The sequence below is a fragment of the Macrosteles quadrilineatus genome, unplaced genomic scaffold, assembly GCF_028750875.1.
Source record: "Macrosteles quadrilineatus isolate MER2022 unplaced genomic scaffold, UCM_ALF_1.0 Scaffold_9__3_contigs__length_116548681, whole genome shotgun sequence".
NCBI lineage: Eukaryota > Metazoa > Arthropoda > Insecta > Hemiptera > Cicadellidae > Macrosteles > Macrosteles quadrilineatus.
In genome coordinates, this window is record NW_026542602.1 from 82,517,577 (window position 1) to 82,544,494 (window position 26,918).

Sequence of the window (26,918 nt, forward strand, 5' to 3'; positions counted from 1 at the left end):
AATAATGTTTGTTTAGGTACCTCTTGAAACCTGTCAGCTAGCAATGGACGAAGAATTATAATACTGAACTCTTGGAGTCTTTAACTAGAGTACATTTTTCCAACTGTTGGAAGAGGTGTATAAGACTGATCTAATGATGTCCTCTACTTTTAGTTCATTTTTTCTAACGATGTTCTTACAGAATGTTTAAAACTTAATAGTACGCTAGTGAGCACATCAAGAGACATGACAATTTAACATGGCTAGTTTATTATACCTGTAGCTTCGACTCTCTTTTTAAGTATTTTATCTCGATATATGGCTGGGTAATAAGAACAAAAATAACGAACTTAATGGGATAGCAGTATTAATTATCCTACGATTTATGTTGATCATAAGCGAATAAAAAATATTTTTCAAGCTATGTATTATAGAAGGTTATTCTGCTATTTGATTATGATGTAGTTTATGTTTAAGAGTTATTAAGCCGTAATCCAGTCTATAGTACCCAATATAAAATCGTATTTGGGATGGCCTAATTTGCGTTGCAAAATAAGTTACAAAACCTGCACAGTTTTCATTCACATTTTCTGTTCGGCTATGTTCGTATCATAGCATTAAATTCATTAGGCTAGTTAACATTCCACTCTCTTTCACTGTTCTTATCGATCACAGCCGCTAGGTTTCCAAATGCAGTTACCAAGGCCGTGTAAACTCATCAGCATTCATGGAACAGACCAAAGACCGCCGGAAAAGGAAGGCGGTGAACCAAAGACCTACAAACGCGACGCTGAGCCATGCACTGCGTTGATGACATAACGGCGTAGCATCATTGAGGGCATTGTAATGCCCGAGTATAATACTGTATTGTATAATACCTGCGAGTGTCTAGCTGTAGTTCATTGTCCGAGTAGGCTGTTCATTTCATGGTCAGTGGAAAATGAATAAAATTAGAGAATTTGTATGTTATGACTTAGTTTGGCTAGTTTAGAGTTGCCCCGGAATGTTATTAAAGTTTCGCCACGCTCGCTCACTAGAGTAATCCTGGATAGTGGATACAGTGGTATAATCGAACACACGAATGTCAGCGACTTATCGCAGACTATTCTTATTGCTTCTGCATTCCTATTCGAATCAAGAGAGCCATGAGCCATGTCCCAGTAAACTGTTCATGTTCACGGACCTCACACGCGTTCACCGAATTTTCCCGGCAATTACGCTTGGCTTGGGTGGCAAGCGTGTTTCCTGTTCCTGCAGTGGTTGATGTCGCTTCAGCTGTTTATTGGACTCGTAGCGGATATAGTTATACCAACCTAACAGAGTGAAAACAGCCACATACTTTCACCTGTTGATTTGTAAGTCGGTAGAAAATAGTATATGATGCGGAAAATAATTACATCCCTCCGCAATGTTGATTAAAACCTGGAGGTATGAAACCGCAATTATAGGTTAGTTAGCCTTCGTAATGACTACTTCTCGCTCTTCATCACTTTGACTTGTGTAAAGTCTATTGTGTTGTTTCCTTCACTAATCGCCGTTTATTGGTCCATTGTATCAGCAGGTTATGATCATTTTCATTTTTATTAACATTTCATGCACGCTACCATATAAAACTTCATCATGCTTAATGAATTATTATTTTTTAATTGTGTAATTTTTACTCATCTTTCCTCCTATAAAGGGAATTTATTTTTTAAATGTAGTTATCACGAGTCATGCTGGAACGTGAGTTGTGACACGCAAGCTTGACCTTTACTAATGCACTGTGAATACCGCCTTCTGAATCACGCCACTGCTGGAAATGACTATACACTAATACTTATACAAGTCAATAGTGCTTCACACTGTGATAGTAGCACACCGCGGGGACCACAGAAGGGCGTTATTTGGAGACCCCCTGTCCCTGTCAAATTTTTAACGGCCCACACTAGAAAAACTAAACTCTGCACACCTTTATGGCATGTTATGAAGTACTTTTTGGGCATAACCGCCACTTCGTGTACATCCCCAAAATTGGGGGGAGGGATTTTGGGGAATCTCAAAAATTTCAAATGTTAAGCCCCATCGAGTGACCCCTCATGTTGAAGGTCGTGATAAAAGAAAACTAACAACGGAAACTAGAGTTCTCCATCTTAACCCAGTAAAATATGGCAGTCAATTGAAATCTTTAGAAATCTTTTAAATCCCTAGTTTGGGTTGTTAGTTTTCTTTTATTAGGACCTTCAAAATGAGGGGTCACTCAATGGGTCTTGCCGTTTGAAATTTTTGAGTTTCCACCAAAATCCCCCATTTTGGGGATGTACACAAAGTGGCGGTTATGCCCAAAAAGTATTTCATAACATACCATAAAGGTGTATAGTTTTGTTTTTCTAGTATGGGCCGAAAACTGACAGGGGGTCTCCAGACTTTTTATTAACCCTGTATTTTGAATCACTTAAAACATCTGTTTCTTTGCACTACAAAAATTGAGAACAAGTTGGAAGTCGTTTTGAGAGATCATATTTGCATGAAAAGTATTTTTGTTTTGTAACTTAATTCATTTAAATATTAGTGCAATATGACAACAAATTTAATTCTTCAACCATCGCTTATTTAACATTGGAGCTCAGATCGAAAAGAGTCACCTTACCCCTTAAGTGATAGAATATACTCTTTTTTGTTTTAATGAAGTCATAACATTGACCTCAGCACTCTGTCTGGATTTTAAATAATTGGGTTTGTTCAATGGGAGAAGATTGCCTTGAGGTATGGGAGTTGATGTCCTCAACAAGTAGGTCAGTCTATACAGGTGTCACATACCTCCACCTTATAGGGAGTCTTCATGTTTATATAATGGAAGTTAAATATCAATAAACATTACTCTATCTGTTTTTATTTTTTGAAATTTCACCCACTCAATTTCTTATTTTACAAACAAAATTTTAGATTTTTAATTAGCAGTTTGAAATTACCCGTTTTTCATCATATGTGCGTTTCATCAATATTACTAGCAAGCATTAGCAATTGAGATGGGGACACCGCTATGTGCGTATTTTTAACCCAAATATGAGTGAAGAATAGATTGACATATAGTGCAGAATGGAGTGAGAATGAGATGATCTGTGTAGCTTTGTTACTGACTAAGATCAGCTGTTTTATCAGTCAGGATCATTTATTTAAAGCCCGATGATCCAGGTACAGCTGGGTCCAGTTTCAAACCATCAAAAAGCTACTGACTTTTCTCAGGATCGACCTGGCGTCGGCGACCATATGATTGTTAGGCGAGCACATTAACCACTCAGCTACCTAAAATGTTTATGTAAAGTAAGTGCTGTGGTTACAGCACAGAAACCTATGTCTCTGAGGTTTGGTTTCAAATCTCCGCTAGTTACTTTCTTTTACTTAGACAACTTCTATCCTAAAAACCATTAATTTTGTTTTAATTTAATTATTGATAACAGTTTAACATTCTAAAAAATTTTTAATAAGATGTTATAATTAGTTATGTTTTTTAAAACAGTTCCCTTTAACAATCATAACATTTCACACACAAATTTTTTGACACTCTTCTGCTTTTAAAATATTTTTTAAATTAAATCTTGTCTTTTCAACATAAAAATATGACTTGACGATTCAAAATAAATCTTAGTGAATATAAAGTGAGATAAACCTATCACCTCTAGTATAAAACTTGGGTATGCATACAAGAACTTAGCTTTTGATCAGAACAATTATTGTTTTTCTCTATTTTATACCTGTACTCCAACATGAAGGTTGCGGGGGAGTGAGTTGGTAGGAGGAGCAGAGGATATTGTGAAACTGTGTTTAAAACATTCCAGAATAAATAGCTGGACCTTGAAGTGTGGGAGAGTTGTGGGAGACAGTGAATATGTAGATGTACTTGATGTACCTCCGAGTTGCAGCGATGCATTTAAGTTCCCATACACAGAATGCAATATTAAGATAATTGAACTGTTTTTACAACAGAAAGAGTGAATAGTGCCTGTGTCAGTCACCAAACGTACAAAACTCTAAATATCTATGACCTGGTAAACAAGGTCATAGATGAATCAACAAACAAGGTCATTTGATGAAATTTGGTACAAACGTGTAAACCTACGTTTATTCGAACGAGTTCGCAAACCAGCATGATCAGACTATGGGAACAGGGGTTTATGGGGGGTTTTATGGGGTAAAAATTGGTTTTTCCCATTTTTGAACCTAAAAACTTAAAATTTAGCAATTTCTTTTCAAACCATTTTGTAGAGCTTAAAAAAACAAATAATTTAGTATATTGAAGCGTTATTATGCACCTAATGGTTACGGAGAAAATTCCAAAAATCAATTTAAAATTCCCATGTTATTCTTATGGAGAATAAGTAAACTGTTGTAGTTTGCTTGTTTATGCACATATTTTGATCAAATTTGGAAAATGTATTCATTTCATACTAAACTATTAACATTTTACAAAAAAACACCTTTTTACCCTCCCTGTTGCAGCAAACCTAAGTACCCCTTAAACTCATGTTATTTAAATAGGGAATAAATGTGACATTTTTAAGGAGACATTTTAGTGTAAATCCGATCAGGCAAATGGAAATTCGCTTAGTCTGCAGGTTTGCTGCGGCGGGGGTATTTTTTGCTTGATGTATTTCTTCCAGCTGATTAACATTTTGGCAAACCTCAGCTGTTGAGCTATTTTTTTCAAAGTGTAGGAGATAGATTTCCTCAGGCCTAAAACGCTGTAAATGTTGTGAACGGAGTGTAGTACTGTAGCACAATTAATTAAACAGTCAAACACTATTTTTTCTTGTGCCTGGAGGAGAGTACTGTAGCCACTCGACTATCCCCGACAATTATAAAATGAAAATAAGTTTACTTAGAATCTGGCCAATTGATCATAATCTTCAAACAGTGCGTTTATGGACAACAACACCTAAAATTAACATGATAATGTTATTATCTAGTTGTTTGTTTTGCACCACTGCAGTTAAACTCTTGTTTAATTGAAAATTGAATTATGTGCTTGAAGAGATTTAATCAATTTGTCTTCATTCTAAAGAGTTGAGAGGAATACAACTTTGAACACTTTACAGTTTAGACAGCGGTTTTTTTTACAGTGAAGAAGAAGTGTACTACTACACTGGGTTAGTTGGCAGATTGTAACACGGCTGTTCTGTTCTAAATGCATAATTATACATTATTTTTCAAAGTAATTATCTTATAATCTAGTTTGAAATTATTGGTTCTCTGCTCTAAATGTCATATCATTTTTAGATCTAGTGCAAAATTATTATATTGAATACTATATTTTCTTCTGGTGTTTCCAGATGCCATGAGCCACCACGACAACATCTCCCACTACAAGTGGGGGCCTCCGGACATCTGTTCTCCGGGTCTTATATTACCTATCTTTGATGAAAGGTAAGTAGAATAAAAGTAACTGTTTTCCTGTTTTACACTTTACAAGTTTATAGCCGTAGTTTCATATATAAGTTTTTTGTCATACAGAGGCAATCACAGCCATTTGTAAAACATGTGTTGCGAGTACAAACAAAGTTTATAAAGCAGGTATTTTCTCTCTAGGGAATAAAAGTTATTTCTCTCCCTAGGGAGTAAAAGTCAGCTGAAGGTAGTTCAGTTCTAAACTTTGATTGTAAAGCTATCGCATGCATCGATTGTAGCCTATTGTTACATTCTTGTCAATAGTTCGACATATTGATAGTATTCAGGGTGGCTGAAAAGTAACACCCCCTTAACTTTTTAACCATTTGAGATGTTTGCGGCATCCTTCTTAGATATTAGGGGCTACAATAATGATAGTTGAAAATGTTGCCCTTTAACCACTACCTAGCTGGGTTAGGGGTTAGCTCAACATTTTCAAATGGGAAGTATAGTCGACTTTGGTATCATTTAATGATACCAAAGTCGACTATACTTCCCAATCATTATACAGGTGTCTTGACAAAACTTAGCAATCCACATAAAGAAAACAAAAATCAGACCACTAATAACAAATTGACACCCTAAAACGGTTCAAATTCAATTAACCATGAGGGTGGCTGAAAAGTAACTTGCATCTCCCCTTAAATTTTTAAATATTTGAGGTATTTGGAATAAGTTTGCTGCAACCTCCTTAGATATGTGGGGCTACAATAATTATGGTTAATTTTAAAATTTTTGCACTTGTGGGGTTGGTTGTTGTGGGTTTTTTTAAATGTTTAAGACTCTGGTTATTAAAAGTGATTTTCAGCTACTATGTTGTAAATAGTGGTCCGATTTCCCTTTTCTTTATGTCAATTGTTTAGTTTCATCGAGACCTGTAAAATGATATGAAAGTCGACTACACTTCCCAAAAGGAAACTTTTGAACTAACGTACAACCCTAAGGGCAAAGTTTTCAAAATTAACCATCATTATTTTCGCCCCTAATCTAAGAAGGTCGTCACAATACGATTTCAAATATCTCAAATGGTGCAAGTTACTTTTCAACCACCCTGTAAGTACACTAACACAATCGTAATAGACAAAATTATTTTAGTGACTTACTTAACAGATGCTTATTTCAAAATTTAAAACAAGTTGGAAGTCGTTTTCGAGGGATTGTCTCTAAATGAAAATTATTTTTGTTTTCTAACTTATTTTACTCAAATAAATGTGCAATGTGACAAAAAATAGTTCATCACACAGGCAAAAAGTGACCTTTCAACGCCGCTCATTTGATCTCGGGTTGAAAAGAGTCACTTTACACCCTAGTGATGAAATATGTTAAAATGGTTTTGAATACCACCCCTGTTTTATTCTTCATAGTGTCCATTTTAGAGTGGTGTAGTTCATTTTATCTAAGGAAAACATTTTACAAATAACTAGAACTCTTGAACTTTGACCTACACTTGAAGATCTTCAAACTAACGTAAAACATTACAGTCCTACAAAGGAGCAACAAACAATGAAAGTTTAAACATTGAGAAATAAAAAAGGATGGTTGAAACAATCTAATTCTACGTAATAAAGAAATCACTTAACTTGAATATGTTGTGCAAATTATGCAAAGTTGTCTAGCTTCAAACAACGGCCTTTAATACAAGCCATCCAAGCTAAAGACACAGCTGATCTTAGTTGGCAATGAGAGCTAAACATAACAACATAACATCTCACTACATTTAACACTCAACAAGCATTTGTTTACAGTTGTTTAAAATATGCATACTGTGTGTCGGTGTCGATTCAACATTTTACAATACTATTTCTGGTTCCAGAGAATGGAATGTGCAAGTGAGAGCTGTGATCTATCTTTTGGTACTCTTCTACTTCTTCCTGGGAGTTGCCATAGTAACAGATGTGTTTATGTCTTCCATAGAAGTGATCACCAGCACTACAAGGAAAGTGTACCTCGCCAAAACAAAAAACAAGAAGGTAAAAACAGCAATCCTTCTACATCTGGTTGAAATCCTTGAGTTAAGCTTTTAAAAAAATGAAATACCCCGCCGCAGCAAACCTGCAGACTAAGCGAATTTCCATTTGACTGATTTTATTTACACTGAAATGTCTGCTTACAAATATAACATTTATTCCCGATTTAAATAGAATTAGTTTAACAAGTACTTAGGTTTGCTGCATTAGGGAGGGTAAAACTGTTTTATTTTTTGTAAAATGTTAATAGTTAGTAAGAAATAAAAACATTTTCCAAATTTGATCAAAATATGTTCATAAACAAGCAAACTACAACAGTTTACTTATTCTCCATAAGAATAACATGGGAATTTTAAATTTAACATTTTTTGGAATTTTCTCCGTAACCATTAGGCGCATAATAACGCTTCAACATACTAAATTATTTGTTTTTTTAAGCTCTACAAAATGGTTTGGAAAGAAATTGCTAAATTTTATGTTTTTTGGGTCAAAAATGGGAAAAACCTATTTTTACCCCATAAAACCCCCCGTAAACCCTTGTTCCCATGGTCCGATCATGCTGGATCGCGAACTCGTTCGAATAAACGTAGGTTTACACGTTTATACCAAATTTCATCAAAATCGGATCATTTTTGCTCGAGTTATCGTGCTAACGGACACATATATATATATATGAATTTGAACGGATGGTGTTTTTGGCCTCTAGGGACCTCAAAACAAAACCAAAAATCTGTCCCGCGTCCAGGTCTTACCATGAGTACTACGGTAATAGCTTATTCCCTATATGGGAAATTCGCTAAAATTAAGCAAATTAGTTCTTAGGAAGATATTTACGTTATAAATCTTGTTTACAGTATATGATCATTATATACAGAGGAATGTGGTTTCTCTGTGTTTATCCGTCATGAATGTTGTTTACATATTGGTCAGCTGATATTTTTACACATGACACAAGACCAGAAATATTCTATTACACTGGTGCCTCTTGTGACTTAGGCTTGGCATTTTATCCTTGACCCAAGGCTGTGAGTCAGCAGCCCATCATCCTATGACCTCAGAGTTACAATGTTCTTCCCTAATAAATTATTTATGAATTTCACCCTTACAGTTTATAAAAAATATAATATTTTACATAAAAGGATTATTGAATTTTCTGCATTTTTCTAGAAAAAATTCCTGGAACAGTTAAATATTTCAAAAATAATAAAAATAGAGCTACAAAACTTGGAACAAAACTACTGGTCATGATAACTATTTTGTAACATTATTCAGTGATGCCTCCTCAGAGGGACGGCCCACTAGGAGTCAGAAGAAAATCTTACATTTAAGCAAATGTTGATATGTACATCAAATTAAAGGTCTTTGTTAGTAGAGTACAGTAATACCCAAGTCCTCCTTTTAAAAAATTTTGCGTACATTTTTAGTCAACTTCTTTTTATGAGCAATCAAGACAGGAACTTCCTAGTCCTGGATTAAGTTAGTAACAGTATTAAGTTAGTTCATAGTTTATGTCATTTTACAAATACTGGTAAGGGTTGAGAAATTATCTATATCGAATTTTAGTTGCTTATTTATCTTTTAGAGTATGAATTTGATTGTGGTTAAATATGCATGGACTACATTATGATATTTCATTCATACAGTTTAAATGATGAGTATATCATCTTCTGCATTATAAATTTCTTCTGACAAGTTTTCGCCGATCTCAAGGCATTGTTACATTTACATGTTTTGCTTGGGTTTCCTTTTCTTATATCATAAATAAAAATAATGTACTCAATTCACACTATACCATTCAACCTTTGTCATATTAATGAAATGCTATTTTTACTTTTAGGGATGTGTTTTGGGCGATTTTCAATTCTATATATCGTCCTTATGTTTTCCATTATTGCTTGTTTTCCATCAATGCGTGTTGCTATGTTTATGTGTTATGCTCTAATTTTATTATCTTCCATGCAAAACATTCAACTTGGATAACACAGAATAAAAGGCTTCTTTCCTTATGTTTATTCGCAACATTGTTTGCTTGCTTGTTTGTTGTTGTTGTTTGTATGTTTGTTTGCACGTTTAAATCTCAGCAACTGCACTTTCTGCTTTTTCACTGCACATTCACCTGGGTGCTTCACACTTTCGATTCGGTACAATTTCAGTCCGTTCACTGATCTTAGATTTCTGTCTGTATCAGAGACAAGTTGTGGCCACTGCGCCAAGTTCAGAGAATGGGAAGCCAGGGGTAAGAATCTTCTATTACTTTCAATCCTCGTTTCCATACATAAGCACCCAATTTCCAATTTATTTAGTATTTGTTTTTTTTCTGTTTCAGTTAAATTATTCCTTGAGAACCTCTTCTGATGAAGAGAATTCAAGGGAATGTTTAACTCTAGTATTTTTTTTTCTCAGATCACACGAGGGTTCACAACCCATTGTTTCATTACATTACATATCCGTCACCTTCTATGGATATATTATAATGAAATGAAATAAAAAAATCCTTTATTTTTTCAGGCAAAGTTAGGGCCACATGGCCCTTTCTTACACTTAACCTGAACATATAATGTGATTTGTTTACTACCAAAAACTAAGTTTATTGATTTACAATTTAAGCTCAAATTTTTTAAAGACTTTTTGTTTTAGTTTGAACGACTAAACTAGATATTAAATGGCAATGTTATGTGAATGATACACTTTTGCAATATTTTTCACAATATGTCTTGCTCATTGATAACCGAGCGTCACTTTTAGGAACAATCGTTAACTTTAGACATGCCTGACTTGTGTATTCTATAAAATAGCAACTTTCAGGGGCACAAAAATGAATGCTGTTTCAAAATTTATATATAATTAATCACAACAAATAAACCTACATAATTATGATGTTGTAAAATTAAATCAATTTACTATTAGGTCTAATTATAAATTGCTGTAAAATAACATTTAAACCCCACTTAAAAATGAGCTTTTGTCCTTTAGCTTTGCTTTATGCTAAGGAAAAAACAATGGATTAGAAAGAAAATATTTCACTCTAATTATCCTCTATATCATTGAAAAGTGCTTAAAGATTAAGCTTATGTGTAATTTAGGTAATGATTCTTGTGTAGTCCTAAAACCTTGACATAATAGTACAAACAGATGTCTAATATTCTATTATGAAATCTGAAGCCTTTTTGTTTCATGTTTTGTGATGTTTCAGTTCTAGTGTTGACTAAATGTTCACTTATTTTAGGGTAGATTTGATGATTTATGCTTGTTTTTGTTGTGAATTGGTTTCCAACTTTTACAGCAAAATATTTATTTTAGAAAGTCATTTTAAAATCATTATTAGCTGCCAGATTTAGCTAATTTCAATCATGCATTAAATCTATTTATTGAATGATAAATATAATCATTACCTAGTTCAAAATGTAGTTGCCTTACATTTTGTTTCTGATCAGAACGGAAGCTACGCCTCTGTTGGTGGCGTGGTGGCGGGACTGCGAGAGGATGAGCCGGAAGTCATAGAGGTCCGAGTATGGAATGACACTGTCGCCAACCTTACACTCATGGCTCTGGGGACATCAGCTCCTGAGATCCTTCTGTCGGTTATTGAAATCGTCGGTCACAACTTTGAGTCTGGTAAACTTGGACCTGGTACGATCGTTGGTTCAGCGGCCTTCAATCTTCTGATCATCACATCGGTGTGCATGATGGCGTTGAACGTGGGTGACACTAGACGCATCGAGAGATTCAAGGTAAGATATTTATAAAAAACTCTTTTATATGTGTGATTTGAGGATACACAAAAATAGGATATTAATAAACAGAATTGATATGACAAATTTTAATCCATCAGCTAACAATTTTAAAATAAAGGTACATCAAAGTACTGGTACTTCTTCAGAGAAGTTTTGTCCAATTTGTACTCTTTACACCTACTTTTAGGCCACTTGTAGTAAGTTGAACACTTCAAAATCGGGTGTTCCTCTTTGAAACATTGAGTGTTCAAAGAGTCAAAATAAATAACTCCGATAATGTGAGATGTCTGAGAAGAGTCGGACCTTAAACATTTCAAGAACTTTTCATCACATTCACAATTAAGCTTGGTGTAATACCCGTCGTTGATAAGACCGTGAGCAGACTTGCCGGACTCTATCACGTCTTTGCACATGTCGTGTTCCCGGCAGCACTTGTCAGTAGACTCACTCGGGCCTAGGTCGTCGTAGTTTTCCGCTATATTGCCCGAACCGCACCACTTGGTACCCGGAAAAATTAGATTTAGTCGTTGCTCAGACAAATAACTTGCACCAGAACTGTCCTTCAACGGTGATGATGGTTCCGGTACATGTATGTGCCAAGACAGTACTGACGTAAAAAGACAACAAACGAACAAAACAAGCATATTGACATGAACACTTGTTAAGTATGTAGCCTTTTGGTGGACAGTGTGTTATATAGGTCACATTGTAAAACATATCACAGAGTTTCCAGCCGTGTTAGGGTGATATTATTCAAAGTGAAAGATTAATTTAATTTACTGGGTTGATATGCTGTGTTAAATCATGTCACGTAAGTAGTTTTGACTAGATTATCTCTTTGATGTTACTTGTGTTGAAAATATTTAGTTAGTTTATGATCAATAAAATAAATTTATTACTGCAATGGACACATTGATAGGTACAAGTTATCATTACAGTAATACACTCATTGAGTTAATTCATACAGAAAATATCATATTAATATTATTAAACAAGAGTTAATTCTACCAAAACGTTATTTACTGTATTACTAAAAATGCTGTATGAAAAGACCATTATTTGCTTTTTTTCACAGAATTGACTGTACTGTATAAGCCAAGATAAACCGCTAATCGTGAGATTAACTTAACTAATCGTCATAATTGTTACTTAATTCAATTATAGAGTAAAATAATGTATTTTTTGAGTATAGTAGTATGCATATACATTTTGTATATTTGATTTGATAATAGATAATTTTAGTTGAAGGCCAAATTTTAAAAACAGGAATATGTTTTGACTCACTAATTAGATTAAAAATACCTGTGCACAGCAGCAAAATAATTTTGGTTGAGCTGGATTAATTTTACAGGTACCAGTGTTTATTTTGGTATTTATCTACGCCAGTGGCAATTTGGCAATTTTTAACATGATTTGTACAGGAACAGTCCAAACAAATAACAACAATATGTTAGATAGCATCATTGATTGATAGCCCAATGAAATGGCACCTGGATCTGGCAACGATCTCGCTTGAAATCAAACCAGCGACTTTCATATTTGAGCACACAACCCCCCCCCCCAATCCCCCCACAATTCACCCACAATCTATTGATATGTATAAGTCTATTAGTACTAAAAAAATTAAATACAGTACAACCTCGATAGTTCAACACTTTGTGGACTCAAGGGATGTCGAACTATCGAAATAGTCTTAAGATAGAAATCACCCAAATTGATCAAATACCAAAAAGCTTAACAATTTCACTGTTCATTAGTTAAGTCTCAAGTCAACAATAAATAAAAAAAATTAAGGTTCAAGTCAGCTTACATCACAATAGTAACCATTAAATATCACTTGACAAAAAATAGCTTAGCCCTTGTCGAACTACAAGGAGTGCCGAGCTATCGAGTGTCAAACTATCGAGTGTCAAACTATCGAGTGTCGAACTATCAAAGGTTTACTGTAGTAAAACATTTTACCTGTAAGTGATGTCAAATGTACTCTTCTTGATACAAAAGTTTGCAACAGATATAGTGGTGTCGTTCTCTACCAAGTTGTCCTTGAATTCTTTTTGTATTCAAATGAAAGATTATGATCAGTTAGTTATCTGCTACATGAATATACACTGTGTAGTCTGCATAGTTCAATAAATCGATAGATCGCTTGGAAATCGACAATTCAACGCTAGATGGTCTGACACATATGGTATAGTCCCACGCTCTTCTGTTTAGAAAATTATTTTCTTTAGTAATAAAAAAATGGTCTTATTACAAAATAATGCCTAAATTTATTAATTTTACCCATGATTAAGTTTGATCAGATTTGATTTTATAGTATTATTTTTTTGTAAGCAGGTTTCCATACCCTTGACTTATGGTGTCAGAATATAGAAAAACAACTATCAATTTTCAAAATAAATTATTGTTTTGTTTCCATATCAAGCTTGTCATACATAAAAGATTATCAAGATTCAGCTAAGATTTTATGCCATGAGCATACAGTTGGCTCTCGTAATTCGACATTTATAGGACCGTGAGGGGGTTGTATTAGCGATTTAATTGGTCTAATTATCAGGATAGTACTGCAGGCAGTTGTAGTACTCACACCAGGGAGTATCGCATCCACAGTGCATGCCTATAAATATCCACAATTTATGACCTCCTAGTAGCTGGATTACAGGACGACTCCACCATCCCAGTCAACTGAACACTTATCCATATTCAACTGTTTTAAAGTGCAATATACAAAGAAACACATTCTCACCCTGTCCCGCAGGTGTTCATTGTTACTGGGCTGTTCAGTTTCTTCGCCTACATCTGGCTGCTGGTGATCCTCCGCTTTATCTCCCCAGATGTCGTGGAGTTGTGGGAGGCATGCGTCACGTTCGCCATGTTCCCTATCCTGGTTATGTTTGCGTACGCAGCTGACCGCGGCTGGTGCGGACTCAAGGCGTTCCGGCCCCGCAACAAACAGCAACTGGAACTCGGCCCACTCCAAGGAGAACAGAGTGAGTTGTTTTTCTGGTATGGTTGTTATTTTACCATAGGTGTAGTTTCTTTTTTTTAAATGATTTGTATTTAAATTTCTGGTTGTACATTTTAATTATAAAAAGTATAATTATGATAAAACTTTACAATGTTTCATGATTTTGACACACTAAAGTAAGAGGTGCAAAAGAAATAACATGGTTGTAGTTCTCAGGATTGATACGAGGTAGCAACACTAACGCAAAGCCCCTGCAATTTCTTTCTCCTTATTGAAATCTTCAGTAGGCTATCTATAACCATTCAATGTGTTAAAGCTACTGTTGGTTTCTTAATGTTTTAACTTTATAGGACTCAAACTATTTTTTTCCAGAAATGTAGGTCTAGAAATCTCAACATACCATTGCCAATATTAATATTTGTACCATTGTTTCTAGGCCAGAAGATGATCCTGGAACGAAACTTCTTTAAGGAGGGGAAATTGGACAAGGCCAACCTGGTGGAGTTTGTGAGGGAAGTGAAGAAGTTTCCTGGAGTGAGTGATGAGGATGCAGCAGTCCTAGCTGCTGCTAAGTGAGTCTCCCTGTTTTACTGTATGTTCTTTACTGACACTGGGTTGGGTACCAGAGTACACATGCTAATCTATATGGACGAGCTGTATCCAATTTTGCGTTCAAATAAAAAGTTGTATGGGCCACTCACAGGGTGTGCAACTTACAAAATTTTAGTTTCCCCCTTAGTTTTATATACAACGGCAGATTATGATGTAAAGATGTGCAATCTTAGTGTATGATGTAAAGTTTGGAAATGTTTACCTTTCACCAAGCCATAAGGTTAAAAAGTTGCCAACTTCAGCCAACTCTGTCGTAGCTCAATTCAATTGTTGTAATTTTATTTTAAAAACTTGGAATGACTCTTAACATTGGAATGGAACGTCTAGCTCTATATAGTCAAATGTTATACTTACTGTCTGGTGCTACAGCACTTTTCAGATATAGCTGCCTTCCCCCCTCTCTGATCTTTGCTTTCTATAATCATCTTTTCAGCTTGTGGAGGTCATCTTCCAAGTTATTCACCTATGTCGTTTGGGCTGTATCTAACATAGGCCTAATATTAGAGACCATGTAACCCATTTGACAAGGTATTTGGAAGTAAAGAAGCTCTGTAATGTTTAAGGTTGGTCAACTCGCAGCCCCACTCTGCAGTTTGGTATCGGATCGGAGCCGTGCGACAGATGTCTGGTTCTCGTCGTATTGAACCTCATCTCAACTCTCGACTTAAAGATGTCAGTACTAAAAAATTGTGATTGTTATGAAAATTAAATACTTGACTATTGTTTTATTAAAAGTAAAAATCATGCATACATTGAGTTAAGTTTTTTTTAAGGATCATCCAAAATTACAAAGAGTTGTTCTTTTTAAAAAAAAAAAATTAACATAGATCATCAATTGTCAAATCATACAGAAACAAAAAACAAGCCTACTAACTTAATTTGAACAGATGAAGCAGCTGACCGCAATAGTTCAAGACATGCTCTAGAATGTAATTTTTCAAACAACATTTTTTATATAGCCCTAAAACCTTTTCTGGTTATTTTTATTGGAGTCTATCAGCTCTGGGAACAACTAACTTCGAATTGTATTATTGACTGGGATTATTACTATCCCTGAATATAAGGACCATACTGATATCGGTGCATTATGCTCAATTTGGATCAACAAGCTTTTGTTACATGTAAGTCTTGACTGTTTTTTTTTTCTCAAAGGTTTACACAGCTCTGAACGAGCACAAGGAGACGACTGCTGAAGCTCCCCCACCTCCGGACACTGACAAGAATGCCATCGTAGAGTTTCACGCCGCCACCGTTGCGGTGAAGGAGAAGATTGGAAAGTTCGCTGTCACAATCTGGCGTCATGGCAACCTAGAGCCACAAGTCAGGGTTAGGTGAGGACCATTCATTTTAGTACCTAGTTTTTATCTTAATATTCTTCATCATCCCAGTTGCATTGGGAGAAATGTGTGTTGACTGGCAGGAAAACAAATAGGATACAGGAAATACAGGGGGTTCGAAAGGCTGTATTACCCCCTTCACTCACTACATCGTAAGGCTATATTGAGGCTCAATTCTTGGACCTAACCTCCGAAACGCTTATGACGGTATCCTTTGGATTTAAATGCCTCAGGAGAATTTCCTCGTTGGTTATGCGGACGATATCGCTGTATATAATCGCAAACTAAGTTGATGAGCTGCAGAGGCTATTGACTTTTGGCCTTGGGTCATGTGATGAGGTGGATAGATGACCAAGGCCTGTCCTTGGCGACGGAAAAGAACAAAATCGTGCTTCTCAACAGATGGAAGATCAATCCAATTGTACACCTCTGGGTTGGCCGGGAAGTGATAGTCATGAAACTTGCTGTAAAGTACTTGGGTACGAGATTGGATTTTCAGCTTTCGTTCCGATACCAGATTATTTTTGCAACAGAAAAGCAGAAAAGATTGTAGCCCCAATTTGAGCAGGCTGATATGAGCAGTTTCTGTAGGTGCTGATGTTCGTTGTCCACTACGTTCTTCTTTTTGGATGTGAAACATGGGCAGATTCCCTCCGAAATAAACTTTCTTTTCAGGACTGTACTTGAAAATGTCACCTGTTATTACAGCTTTGCCGAACTTTATGTAACGTAATGTGAAAATAAAGGATAGAAAAAAACAGTTCAGTGGCAGCAGTCCAGAGGAGAAGCTCTCAAATGGTTGTTGGCCCGATTTTGCTGGACACACTCGCTCATCTGATGTTGTCCAGTCCCGAATTGTGGAACACTGATTGTGAATTCTCCAGTAATGCTGAAAGAGAAGAGAACCGAACAGCTGTGATGCACCGATGCAGTTAAACCCATTGGAAGATCATGGTCAGAACCAATGCCATCCCTGGAGTATGAAGGCAAATCTTGAAGTATTGCAAACAGCGATTCCATGGTATTGAAGCGATTCGATTAAGTGGGTAGAGGCCTAGACAACAGAATAAATAACTCCTTAGAGGGTCTAAATGGTGCATAATGCATTTTCCTATTGTACAAAAAGTAAACCACTTCATCTACATTAAAATTCAGAAATGTCCATGTTTTCTCGTATAAACATAGGAAATAATTATTTATGATTGGTAGATTTGTTTAAATTTTATAAATAATAAACAAATTGATACATAGAAGAATTTTTAATCATCTGCTGATTTTTTTTTATTGTCTACAGAGTAAAAACAATTGATGGCACGGCTCGTAAAGGAGAAGATTACGTTCCCATCAACGAGATCATTACATTTGAACCCCACCAACGAGAAAAGCAGGTAATTTAAAAAATAAAATAAAATAATAAACCCCTTCCGAATAAGTTACAGTATGTAACTGAGGAATGCTTGCTAAATAAAGGCATTTTGATTTGATTTGACTTTATTTTTATTTGATTTAGCATTAAATAATGCAGTAAAAGCTTCCATACAAATTGAATATGGAACGTGTCATGGTTAGAGCCTAAAAAGATCAAAGAGGTTAATCAGAGTTCCGATGAGTTAAGAAAAGGTTTCAGTGAAACTAAATTAGGGACAGCCAAATTAATTAACCAATTTTAACATTAAAAGCATAAAATTGTCTAATAAAATTAAACTATGGGGATTCAATACACCAAGAATAAATTTTCCTCAGGAAACTAGTATTTATAAGCAATTTTGTATGTGAATAATAGTCCTTTACATTTGATCACAGGTAATTGTAGAGATTGTGAATGACAACAAGTGGGAGCCCAATGAGGAGTTCTTCCTCCGTCTCAGTTTGGTCTACGGAGATAACCGCAACGTAGCCCTGGGACATCTCTCCATCATGGAGATCACCATCTTGGATGACGACAGTGAGTTTATCTGCATATTGAGTATTGGCTATGATTGCAAAAGATGATTTAATACTATAATAATTGTAGTAATAAATGTCTTAATTTTGACCTTTTTCTGATACTCTTAATTTTTTCAGAAGAATTAGATCGTAGACAGGACGCCAGGTAAATTCATAATCTCCTCTACAGGATGACAATTGTTTGGTAATATACTTTGTCACATTCTTTCGATCCTTTGCATATCGCTGTTAGAAAAAAGATGACAGACAACCTAGACTTTATTGTACTTGATAAAATGTTCACCTTAACTATTTGTAAACCTACTAGCTATTTTGGAAACAGTGAATGAAAAAAACTCATTTTCTTGTCTAAAGCTACGTTTCAAGTAGCACGTAGTACGTTTCTAAGGTGCAGGCACAAGTCGCGGCACATGTCAAAGCCATGTCAAAGCCATGTCGCGGCACATGTCGAACGTAGTTTGTCATGCCGTTTCCATTCCAGGCACATGGGGCACAAATCCCGTGACTACAACTGACAGACAAGGTCAGGGGCGGACTGGCCCGCCGGCCCACCGGCACGGGCCGATACGCCTTCTCAACATTCCAATATTTGCGCCCTCGTTAAAGGAAAAACTCATACAAAATTTTAAAAAATGAGACGAGATGTGTTTTTAGAAAGCAAGAGGAAAAACCTAGAGTAAAAGTTTCAGCAGTGAATAGCAAAACATAAAGTCGGGTGTGAGACCTGAATAGACACTGTCGACAAGCGAGAGCAAAGCAGCTCTTCTCTCTCGTACGTGTAGGCCTACTCCGAGTGGAAGGCACTTTACTCTGTGGTCTGAGGTACTTAAAAACAGCTGTCCTCTTCCCGCGTCATTTTACGCCGAACCCGAAAAAAACTGCACTGCGACTGCATCCGACATCGGTCGGTGTCACGATGTCGTCTGTGGTAAACAACTAGTGAAGATAATTTAATATTATTCATATTTGTTATAATATTTAATTATTGCTCACACTATAACTATTTCACTCTGAGTCACATTTAATTTTTATCAATCTCAACTCAACTCTCTTGTAAAATGGCGTTTGCCGTGCATGTAATAAATAAATAAAGAGTGTGAGCTGCCAATTAAAATGTGTCTCTCTTTAGTGAGTGTCTTATTTGTGTCTCTGTGTCGAAAGCTTCAATTTATTTTTATATTATTTACCTACACAGGAAACATGAACGAAAGCAGTATTGTAGAATCACTACTTTTACAAAATTTAAATTAGATTTAGTGACAGTGTATTTGTTAACTTAACCATTACACAGTAAAGGTTAAACAGTAAACATTATTTTAATACCGTATGTGGCTACCGCCTATTAATTAATTATTTCAATATGCACTATGGCACTAATTTGGTCAACTTTCCTATTTTACTTACAGATAGCCAGCTCAAAATACCTTCGTAGTTCTCTCTAGGCTATTTCGTTTGTAGAAATAGGTTAGGTAGGCCTACTTTAGGGTTACAGTTTTGACTTAATGTAATGCTAAAAAAGTTTAAGTCAATAAATTGGTTTTGTTCACAGTGAAAGCATATTGTTTGTGTTAAAATAATTTCATAGAAATCTAAAATATATAACTTCTGTTATTTACAGTGCCAAAAAATACAACAGTTGCAAGTTCAGGTTGTAAACAGGAAGCAAATGATTTATATTGCATGCATGCAGCCAAGTCATGCAAGGGAAAATAAAGAAAATACACAAATATAATACAAAAGAACCTAAGAAAATCATTTGTATTTTTATTTTTGTTAGGATATTTACTGTCAGAATAGCACCAAGTCGTGTGGGTAAATAGTCTAAATTTTGTAAACCAAAACATTGACCAATAGTGTCAGTTATCAGATTTCTGATTTTCCACTGTTAATGCCTCTAGATTGCCTAAAAATGCGAGTTTACAGGTATAATTTTTAAAAAATTTTCCCCGGACCCCCCTCTGTACAGGGGGGTATTCCATACCCCCCAGACCCCCCGGTTGGTGCCTTCGGGCTGGTCAAGGTTTACGCCCTAATAGAGTACCCAGTCCGCCCCTCGACAAGGTAGTTGCTCTCTTATTGTGATGTAGTGAGGTTCGGTGACTGATTTTGATTATATTGTGTTCTGTAAATCGCCATGAATGACATAACAGCCTCTGCTTTTTAATATATGGCTGATGCATACAATGAAGTTAGAAGAAAGAGACGAAAACGACCTAGACGGTGGATAAGAAGTTTTTTTTGTTGCTAAAATACCATTGAAAGGCGCATTTTATGTGCCCAGCCGTTTCCATTCCAACTGGGCACATATTTTGTCGTGCAGTCGGCGGGCACAAATCTGTGCCGTGCACTTGTGCCAGGCTGTTTCCATTCCTACAAATTTGGAGATTTGTTGTGCCCGGCATAAATTTGTAGGAATGGAAATGTAGCTTAAGTGGTAGACCTGCTGTACTTACTACTCCACTCTCTATAGTGTTCTAGGACGTTTTCATCAAACAGCAGCTTAGTTCTGCCAAAGCTTCTTAACATGATAAATTTATTGTTTAGACCCTGGCATCATTGCTTTTGAGAAACGAGGTATGTTGGTGAAGGAGTCAGCTGGCTTGGTCCGTATTCCTGTGATTCGCTACAAAGGCTCAGACGGTGATGTAGCCATCAAATGGCGAACCATTGACAAATCTGCCCTGTCTGGAAGGGACTATGTTGGGGGAAATGGCACACTTAACTTTAAGGACATGGAGGTAATGTTACTATTATTACTACTGCTTGTATAAGTATTTTTGTCCTTTTTTATATTCAGTTATACAATTGAAAATTGGAGTCTAAGGTTATACCCTCGTGATTACCTGTATTAATCATTAAATGTAAGTCTAGAAAGTCTGGAAGGGATCCCACTATGATTGTGGCTGTATTGTATACTATTCTCCTTTTTTGAATTGAAGTACATAAAATACTGGCATGCATTATCTTTTAAAAGTTGCATTAATCACAAAGCTTTAAATAACATCTTTATTTTTAATAGTTTCGATCTGTATTTTTACAAACATGCTTGAAACATTGATTTTCATTCTAAACAATAAAGTACATAAGTATTTGTTTTTTATGTGCAATACTGCTCATGAACTTCATAATACTAATTTTATACAATGGTTGCACATTTTTAGACCCGAATGGAGATTGAGATTCCCATCATCAATGACTTTGACCCAGAGAAAGATGAACATTTTGAGGTAGAATTGTTTGATGCATCTAACGGAGCTCGCATTGGAAACATCAACAGAATGGCTGTCACCATTGCTAATGATGATGGTGAGTGGGTTAAAAACTAGTAAAAAATCTCCAGCCCTTAACACATTTCTTGTATATAGTTTTATGCTCTTGTAATTCAAAGCGGTCCCAAAAATCATGTTGTTTTAGCCAAGCTTTTTTATTATGTTATTACTTTTGCCTAAAAACTTTAAAATTGAAAAAAAACTTAAATTATTGCTATGTGGGATTTTTCTTAATTGTTCCTCTCAATTTTAGAATAACATCCCCTAACCTATAAACTTCAACAATACTGATACATTAAAATGGTTACACTGTCTATTAGATTTTTTGGGATAACTTTTGCATCCTTTTTGCAGATGTAGGTGGTGTAATTTTTTGGGGTTTGAAAAGAAATATAAGTATACAGTTGTTTTCATAAAATTGTTTTGCCTTTTTATGGTTTTCATCCCTTTTAAATACTAAACATTAAACAAAATAGTAAATAATGTCTGAAGATACCAGAGTGTACAACATTTCTACCAAATTTCATGAAAATAAGACCACCCGTAGCTCAACTCTGAGCACATCTGTATACACACTCTATGACATGCGTCAATTTAAAAACCTCATTAACTTGTTACAGGGTGTTTACACCAAAACTTTAGACTCAAAAGGTTTGAAAACGCAATTTTTTTTTCAAATACTAACCTTAAGAGGGAGTAAAGGAAACCAAAAGAAACCAATTAGAGATTTGATATTTTTACAGACTTCAACACCATGATGGACCGGTTGATGGTACTGACCAATACAAATGTGGACGCACTTAGAATTCACACCAAGACGTGGGCAGAGCAGATACGAACTGCCATGACAGTCAATGGAGGGGACATTGAGAACGCTACCTGCGGAGACTATACACTACACTTCTTCTCTTTCTTTTGGAAGGTGGGTTAAATTATCCCTTAGAGTGCCAGGCGAGAAATAAAAGTAACGCTCAAAAAATGCCGATGATTTTTCCCGAAAGTCGCGCTAAAAATGCCGAGCGCGATCTGGCGATTTTTAGGTTAAAATTTCGTAAAAATCAATTTTTCGATATTTCGACCAACGAAAATCGATGTATCGCATCTAGTAACTTTCGATTCAATGTTAATATATGGGTTAAAAGAATCCGAGTTTCCATTCGGTTGTTATGACAACTGTTCGATCATTACGAAACGTCCGGTCAGCCGGACGTTGGCACTTTTGGCTCGTTCTAAAAACGTCCGGTCGGCCGGACGTCGGCACTTTTGGCTCGTTTTAAAAACGGACGTTGGCACTCAAAGGGTTAAAAAAACAATACTGAGTTTAATCATTGACTTAAGTGATCAAAAGTACAAGAGGCTATTCAGAAAATTCATAACAAGAGTAGAAAGTGAGTCATTACAATTATTTGAGACCATGTGTTTAAAGAGTGAGATTTATAGAGCAAATTAAATGGTCGAGAATATGTATAGACCCACTTTCACTCGTGTTTTGAATGTTACTTTTTGCTACACTACAAATACTAATTATTTTCTTAATCGAAATAGACGTTGGATATTTCTTTATTACAGTCATTTTATTACAAAACTTGCAGCACTTCTTAAATTTAAGTAATGTTTACTATAGCTCATAATCTTGGTTTTAAGCATTAAAGGGGCTCTACTTGATGTTTCATGTTTTGATTTGTAGATTCACTATAAAATTATTTCACTTATTTCAACTTTTTTGCACTATAGGTACTGTTCTCACTGCTTCCCCCGCCTCAAATTTTCAAAGGGTGGTTATGTTTCATCTGCTCTCTGATTGGTATTGGTGTCATGACAGCGTTTATTGGAGACATTGCCGCAATCTTCGGGTGTCTCGTAGGATTGGACGATACGATTACAGGTACATTCGTAGATATAACTAACAAGGTTGAAAAATGTTTAACATTCTAATCTTTATATCCGGTTGATAATGGTATCGTTAACGTTATTTTAATATCTCAGTGATTTTCTAACACATAGAAATTGAAAGTATAGATTTAAAAATTACAAAAACTGTTAACACCAATGTTCATAGGTTATGGGCATTTTAGATTTTCATTCACAAGGGCATGTTGGCTATTAAGGTACTGTTGATAAAAGTTTTAAAATAAAAATATGCATTTATGCCACTTCTGTTTACCATGATGACTTTTAGATTATAGAGTTATTCACAACATTCCAGTGGATTTTCAGTTTGATTACGGGCTACAGCCTTTGGTGGATAATGGATTATTTTCATGCAACTATAAATGCTTGAAACTATATACTGTATGTCCAGGATTAAGGGATGCTTTAATAAATGTTAATTTTGCTTTGTGTAACACTTAGTGTGAATGGTTCTGTTCTGATTTATAAAATACCAAACCCCTTAGTTTACATCTTCAGTTGGCCAATGTGCAGTTTATTAACTTATTATTTTATTCCTTTTAGGGCAAGCTCGAGTATCAATTTAATTTGGAATGGGATTATAGTATTAACTATGTTAGTACATCTCACATTATAGCATTATGATTTGCATGTTTTCTTTACAATTTTGGAACCAAGGCAACACTTCTCTATGGGCTACTCTCCTTTTCATAATCCTTTCCCCCGTTATTTGATTAATTTAATATGCTTTTGGAAAATATTACAAAAGTGATCAATGGGGAAATACATATTTGGAGTATTTCATTTTGTCTGTCTTATATTTTTCTCATGTAACACAACATGTAGAATTGTAGAATCTAGTATATAACATCTCAAACCTAATGTACATCCAAATAACATATATTATACTTACAATACATAATATATACATATATTGACAATCTTACTATCGGGAACATTAATAAAATTACAGTTAAGTCGAAAAAACCACATCTATAACAAAACTTATTTTACCAGACCCAATTAAAAACACTGGTAGTCTGTATTGTTTTTCTACTGGCAAACACATTTTTTGTTCACATACATTTTATTTTTGACGCATACTCAGTGAAAATTCAGTATTCAATAATTTCCAACCACAAATTTAAATAACCTTGCTATGTGGACAATGCTTAGTAGCTAGAACCTATATTTCAGAAATGTTCTCGATTTTGTTTAACTTTTGATGGTTTATATTGCTTTTAACAGTCTAGGATTTTCTTTTCTGAAAGGATGGATTATTTAATTTTGTTACATAACAATATAGTATTTTAAAGTGAGCTGAAATATAACGTTCTGACCTTAATAAAAGCATACTGCAAGCTCTTGATCAAAATAAAATAAATCTATATTTTGTCAGGTATCAGAAACATCATGTCATCATGGCAATGCAAAAACTCATTGTGGGCTCATGGTGCAAATCTACAATTAAATTTAAATGAACTGTTCTTGTGTCCCTATTTGTTTATTGTACAAGACAACAGTTTAAGATCCATGCTGAAAAACTAATGTCTGGATGTGTCTGTTTGTAAATGTAATGTCTACTAGTTTGACCTATTTTATATTCTTAACCCAGATCTGTTTTGTTTAAATTTTTAACAGATAATTTGGATGAAACTAAAAAAGAATTTTTTTCAAAGTAAGCTACTGTACTTTTCCGTCATTATGAAGAATTCATTATTTCAAAGTGAGAAATTCAATGACACTTCAACTATACTGTGTTTTTCCTCTTGTCCAGACACAAGAAAGAACGTTTGCTGAAACTATAAAGCCTGTTAAATGTACTGCACTTGAATAATACACTTTATATATACACTTGTAAAAGTCTGCCGCTTAGTTTGCGTACTGTGTACTTATACTGTTATACACTTGTAAAAGTCTGCTGCTTAGTTTGTGCTATTACACATGTTCATTGTACAAAGATGCAACTATAATAAGCTAGTTGTCTTACAAAGTCTTATTTGAAGCAATTATTCAAGGATGACATTTGAAGCAATGTTATGAAGATTTTATGCTGTCATACTTTTTACCTGTTTATGAAAGTAGCAAATTATATAACTCTAACTCATATTGATCGTTCAACCAAGAATACCAAGCATCTACGTCCAGAAAGAAGTAGAGATTTTGCATCAGTACCACTTGGTGAGGGCGATGACTATCGCTACCATCCTTGCATCATAAGTTTTCTACACTCAGTTGGCAACCATCTACGGTAGCGTGCACAATGTGCACTGCACATCACATCTTTCATAATTTGTCTGCAATAGAGTGTTAAAATAAGTGCTGTCCCTGTCATTGTGAATCTAACCAGTAATGAGATGGGCTTTGTGATTAGATTTTTGTTTGCAAAAAATCACAAGTTAATTGGAATTGATCGCCAGATTTGTGATGTTCACAGCAAAGTTGTGATGAGTTTTGTTAATGTTTTCCACTTTTATCAGTCTTCCAGGAATGTCAGTGCTGCAGCAAGTCTCTGTTTTTGTGATAACCCCTTAAGACCTTAGGATACCACTGGGGACAAAATTTGTGGCAACCAAGTTTTGATAGTTGTGAATCAGCACATTTCACTGATTTTCCCCACCAGTTCGTCAGTCACTAGATTAAGCCTACCACTGCCGTCGTGGTGACAAACATTAGTTTGGCCATTTTTCAAAGTTAATACACCACATTTTTAAGTTAATATCATGAAGCCTCCAATCATCACTTCAATACCATAAGAGCATCACAAATTTTGTAAAAAATTCAAATTGGCTCAAGACATTTTGCCAACTAAAGTTTGATTGCCACCTCAGAAGTGGGGGGATTTGCAATGATAGCGCTCATTTCAATACCCCACTGCAGAGAGAGCTATGAGAGAGATGAGCTAGCTACTATAGCTGGTTGGTCTTCTGATTGTAGGTATATGCTCAAATGCTGAATTGGTGGCGATAGCCCCACCCCAATTGCAAAACGTCTGTTACTTTCTTGACAACCCTTTTACACTCTACATTTTTAAAATATGGAAAGGCAGATCCCAGCTTGTACAAAAACATCAAAATTCAACATTGAGTGACCTTCCCTTCCTCTTTGCAGCCATTACATTGGTCGCTCTGGGGACATCTTTGCCGGATACGTTTGCCTCAAGATCAGCCGTGTTGAACAGCAAGTTCGCTGACGACTGCATCGGAAACATCAACGGAAGCAACTCGGTTAACGTGTTCCTTGGGATGGGGTTGCCTTGGTTCATGGCTGCTATTTACCACTTTAGCCAGGTTAGTTTGATTTTGCAGCTATTACATTGGTAGCCCTGGGTACATCCTTGCCGGACACGTTAGCCTCTCGGACAGTGACTAGGATGGAGGCTTACGCTGACGGTGCAATGATCCACATCACAGGCAGCATTGCAGTCAATGTGTTGATGGGTGTGGGTATGCCTTGGTTTGTTGCGGCTGCGTATCATTCTCTCAGGGTAAGTTTTGCGGTTAAAACAATCTGGAAACAGTAGGTATTTTTACATTTGGCTTTTTAAGTTTTACATTATTGGATATTCCTACTTGAAGCCACAGACAACAACTGGTAACCTCGGATCATCTTCCAATGTAGATAAAAAATAATTTAGATAAACTCAAAATGGTTTAAGTATTTTACCTAATTTTTAAACTATGGAACATTAAGGCACGGTTACATTAAGGGTCAAAAATTGATTGGGAGAACCTAATTAGTGAAGAGGAGGGCCAAGAAGACTTGAAAGTCTGGCCTTGAAATAAATATTT

At 35.5% G+C, this 26,918-nt stretch overlaps 1 protein-coding gene across 4 annotated transcripts in view; it reads left to right on the plus strand.

The window, feature by feature from the left end:
* Window positions 1–26,918, plus strand: part of LOC129002462 (sodium/calcium exchanger 2-like) — a 41,903-nt gene that overhangs the window by 13,164 nt on the left and 1,821 nt on the right. Inside the window, exons 2-16 of one of the 4 annotated variants that reach the window (XM_054430288.1) lie at window positions 5,289–5,382; window positions 7,217–7,373; window positions 9,559–9,606; window positions 10,805–11,101; window positions 13,863–14,094; window positions 14,509–14,644; window positions 15,248–15,356; window positions 15,837–16,015; window positions 17,316–17,409; window positions 17,825–17,966; window positions 20,513–20,706; window positions 21,130–21,274; window positions 21,981–22,159; window positions 22,972–23,122; window positions 26,239–26,417. In XM_054430288.1, coding sequence (XP_054286263.1) covers window positions 5,294–5,382; window positions 7,217–7,373; window positions 9,559–9,606; window positions 10,805–11,101; window positions 13,863–14,094; window positions 14,509–14,644; window positions 15,248–15,356; window positions 15,837–16,015; window positions 17,316–17,409; window positions 17,825–17,966; window positions 20,513–20,706; window positions 21,130–21,274; window positions 21,981–22,159; window positions 22,972–23,122; window positions 26,239–26,417 — 2,331 coding nt within the window. In that variant the 5' untranslated portion in view covers window positions 5,289–5,293. The other 3 variants (XM_054430289.1, XM_054430290.1, XM_054430292.1) reach the window with 3 other exon arrangements.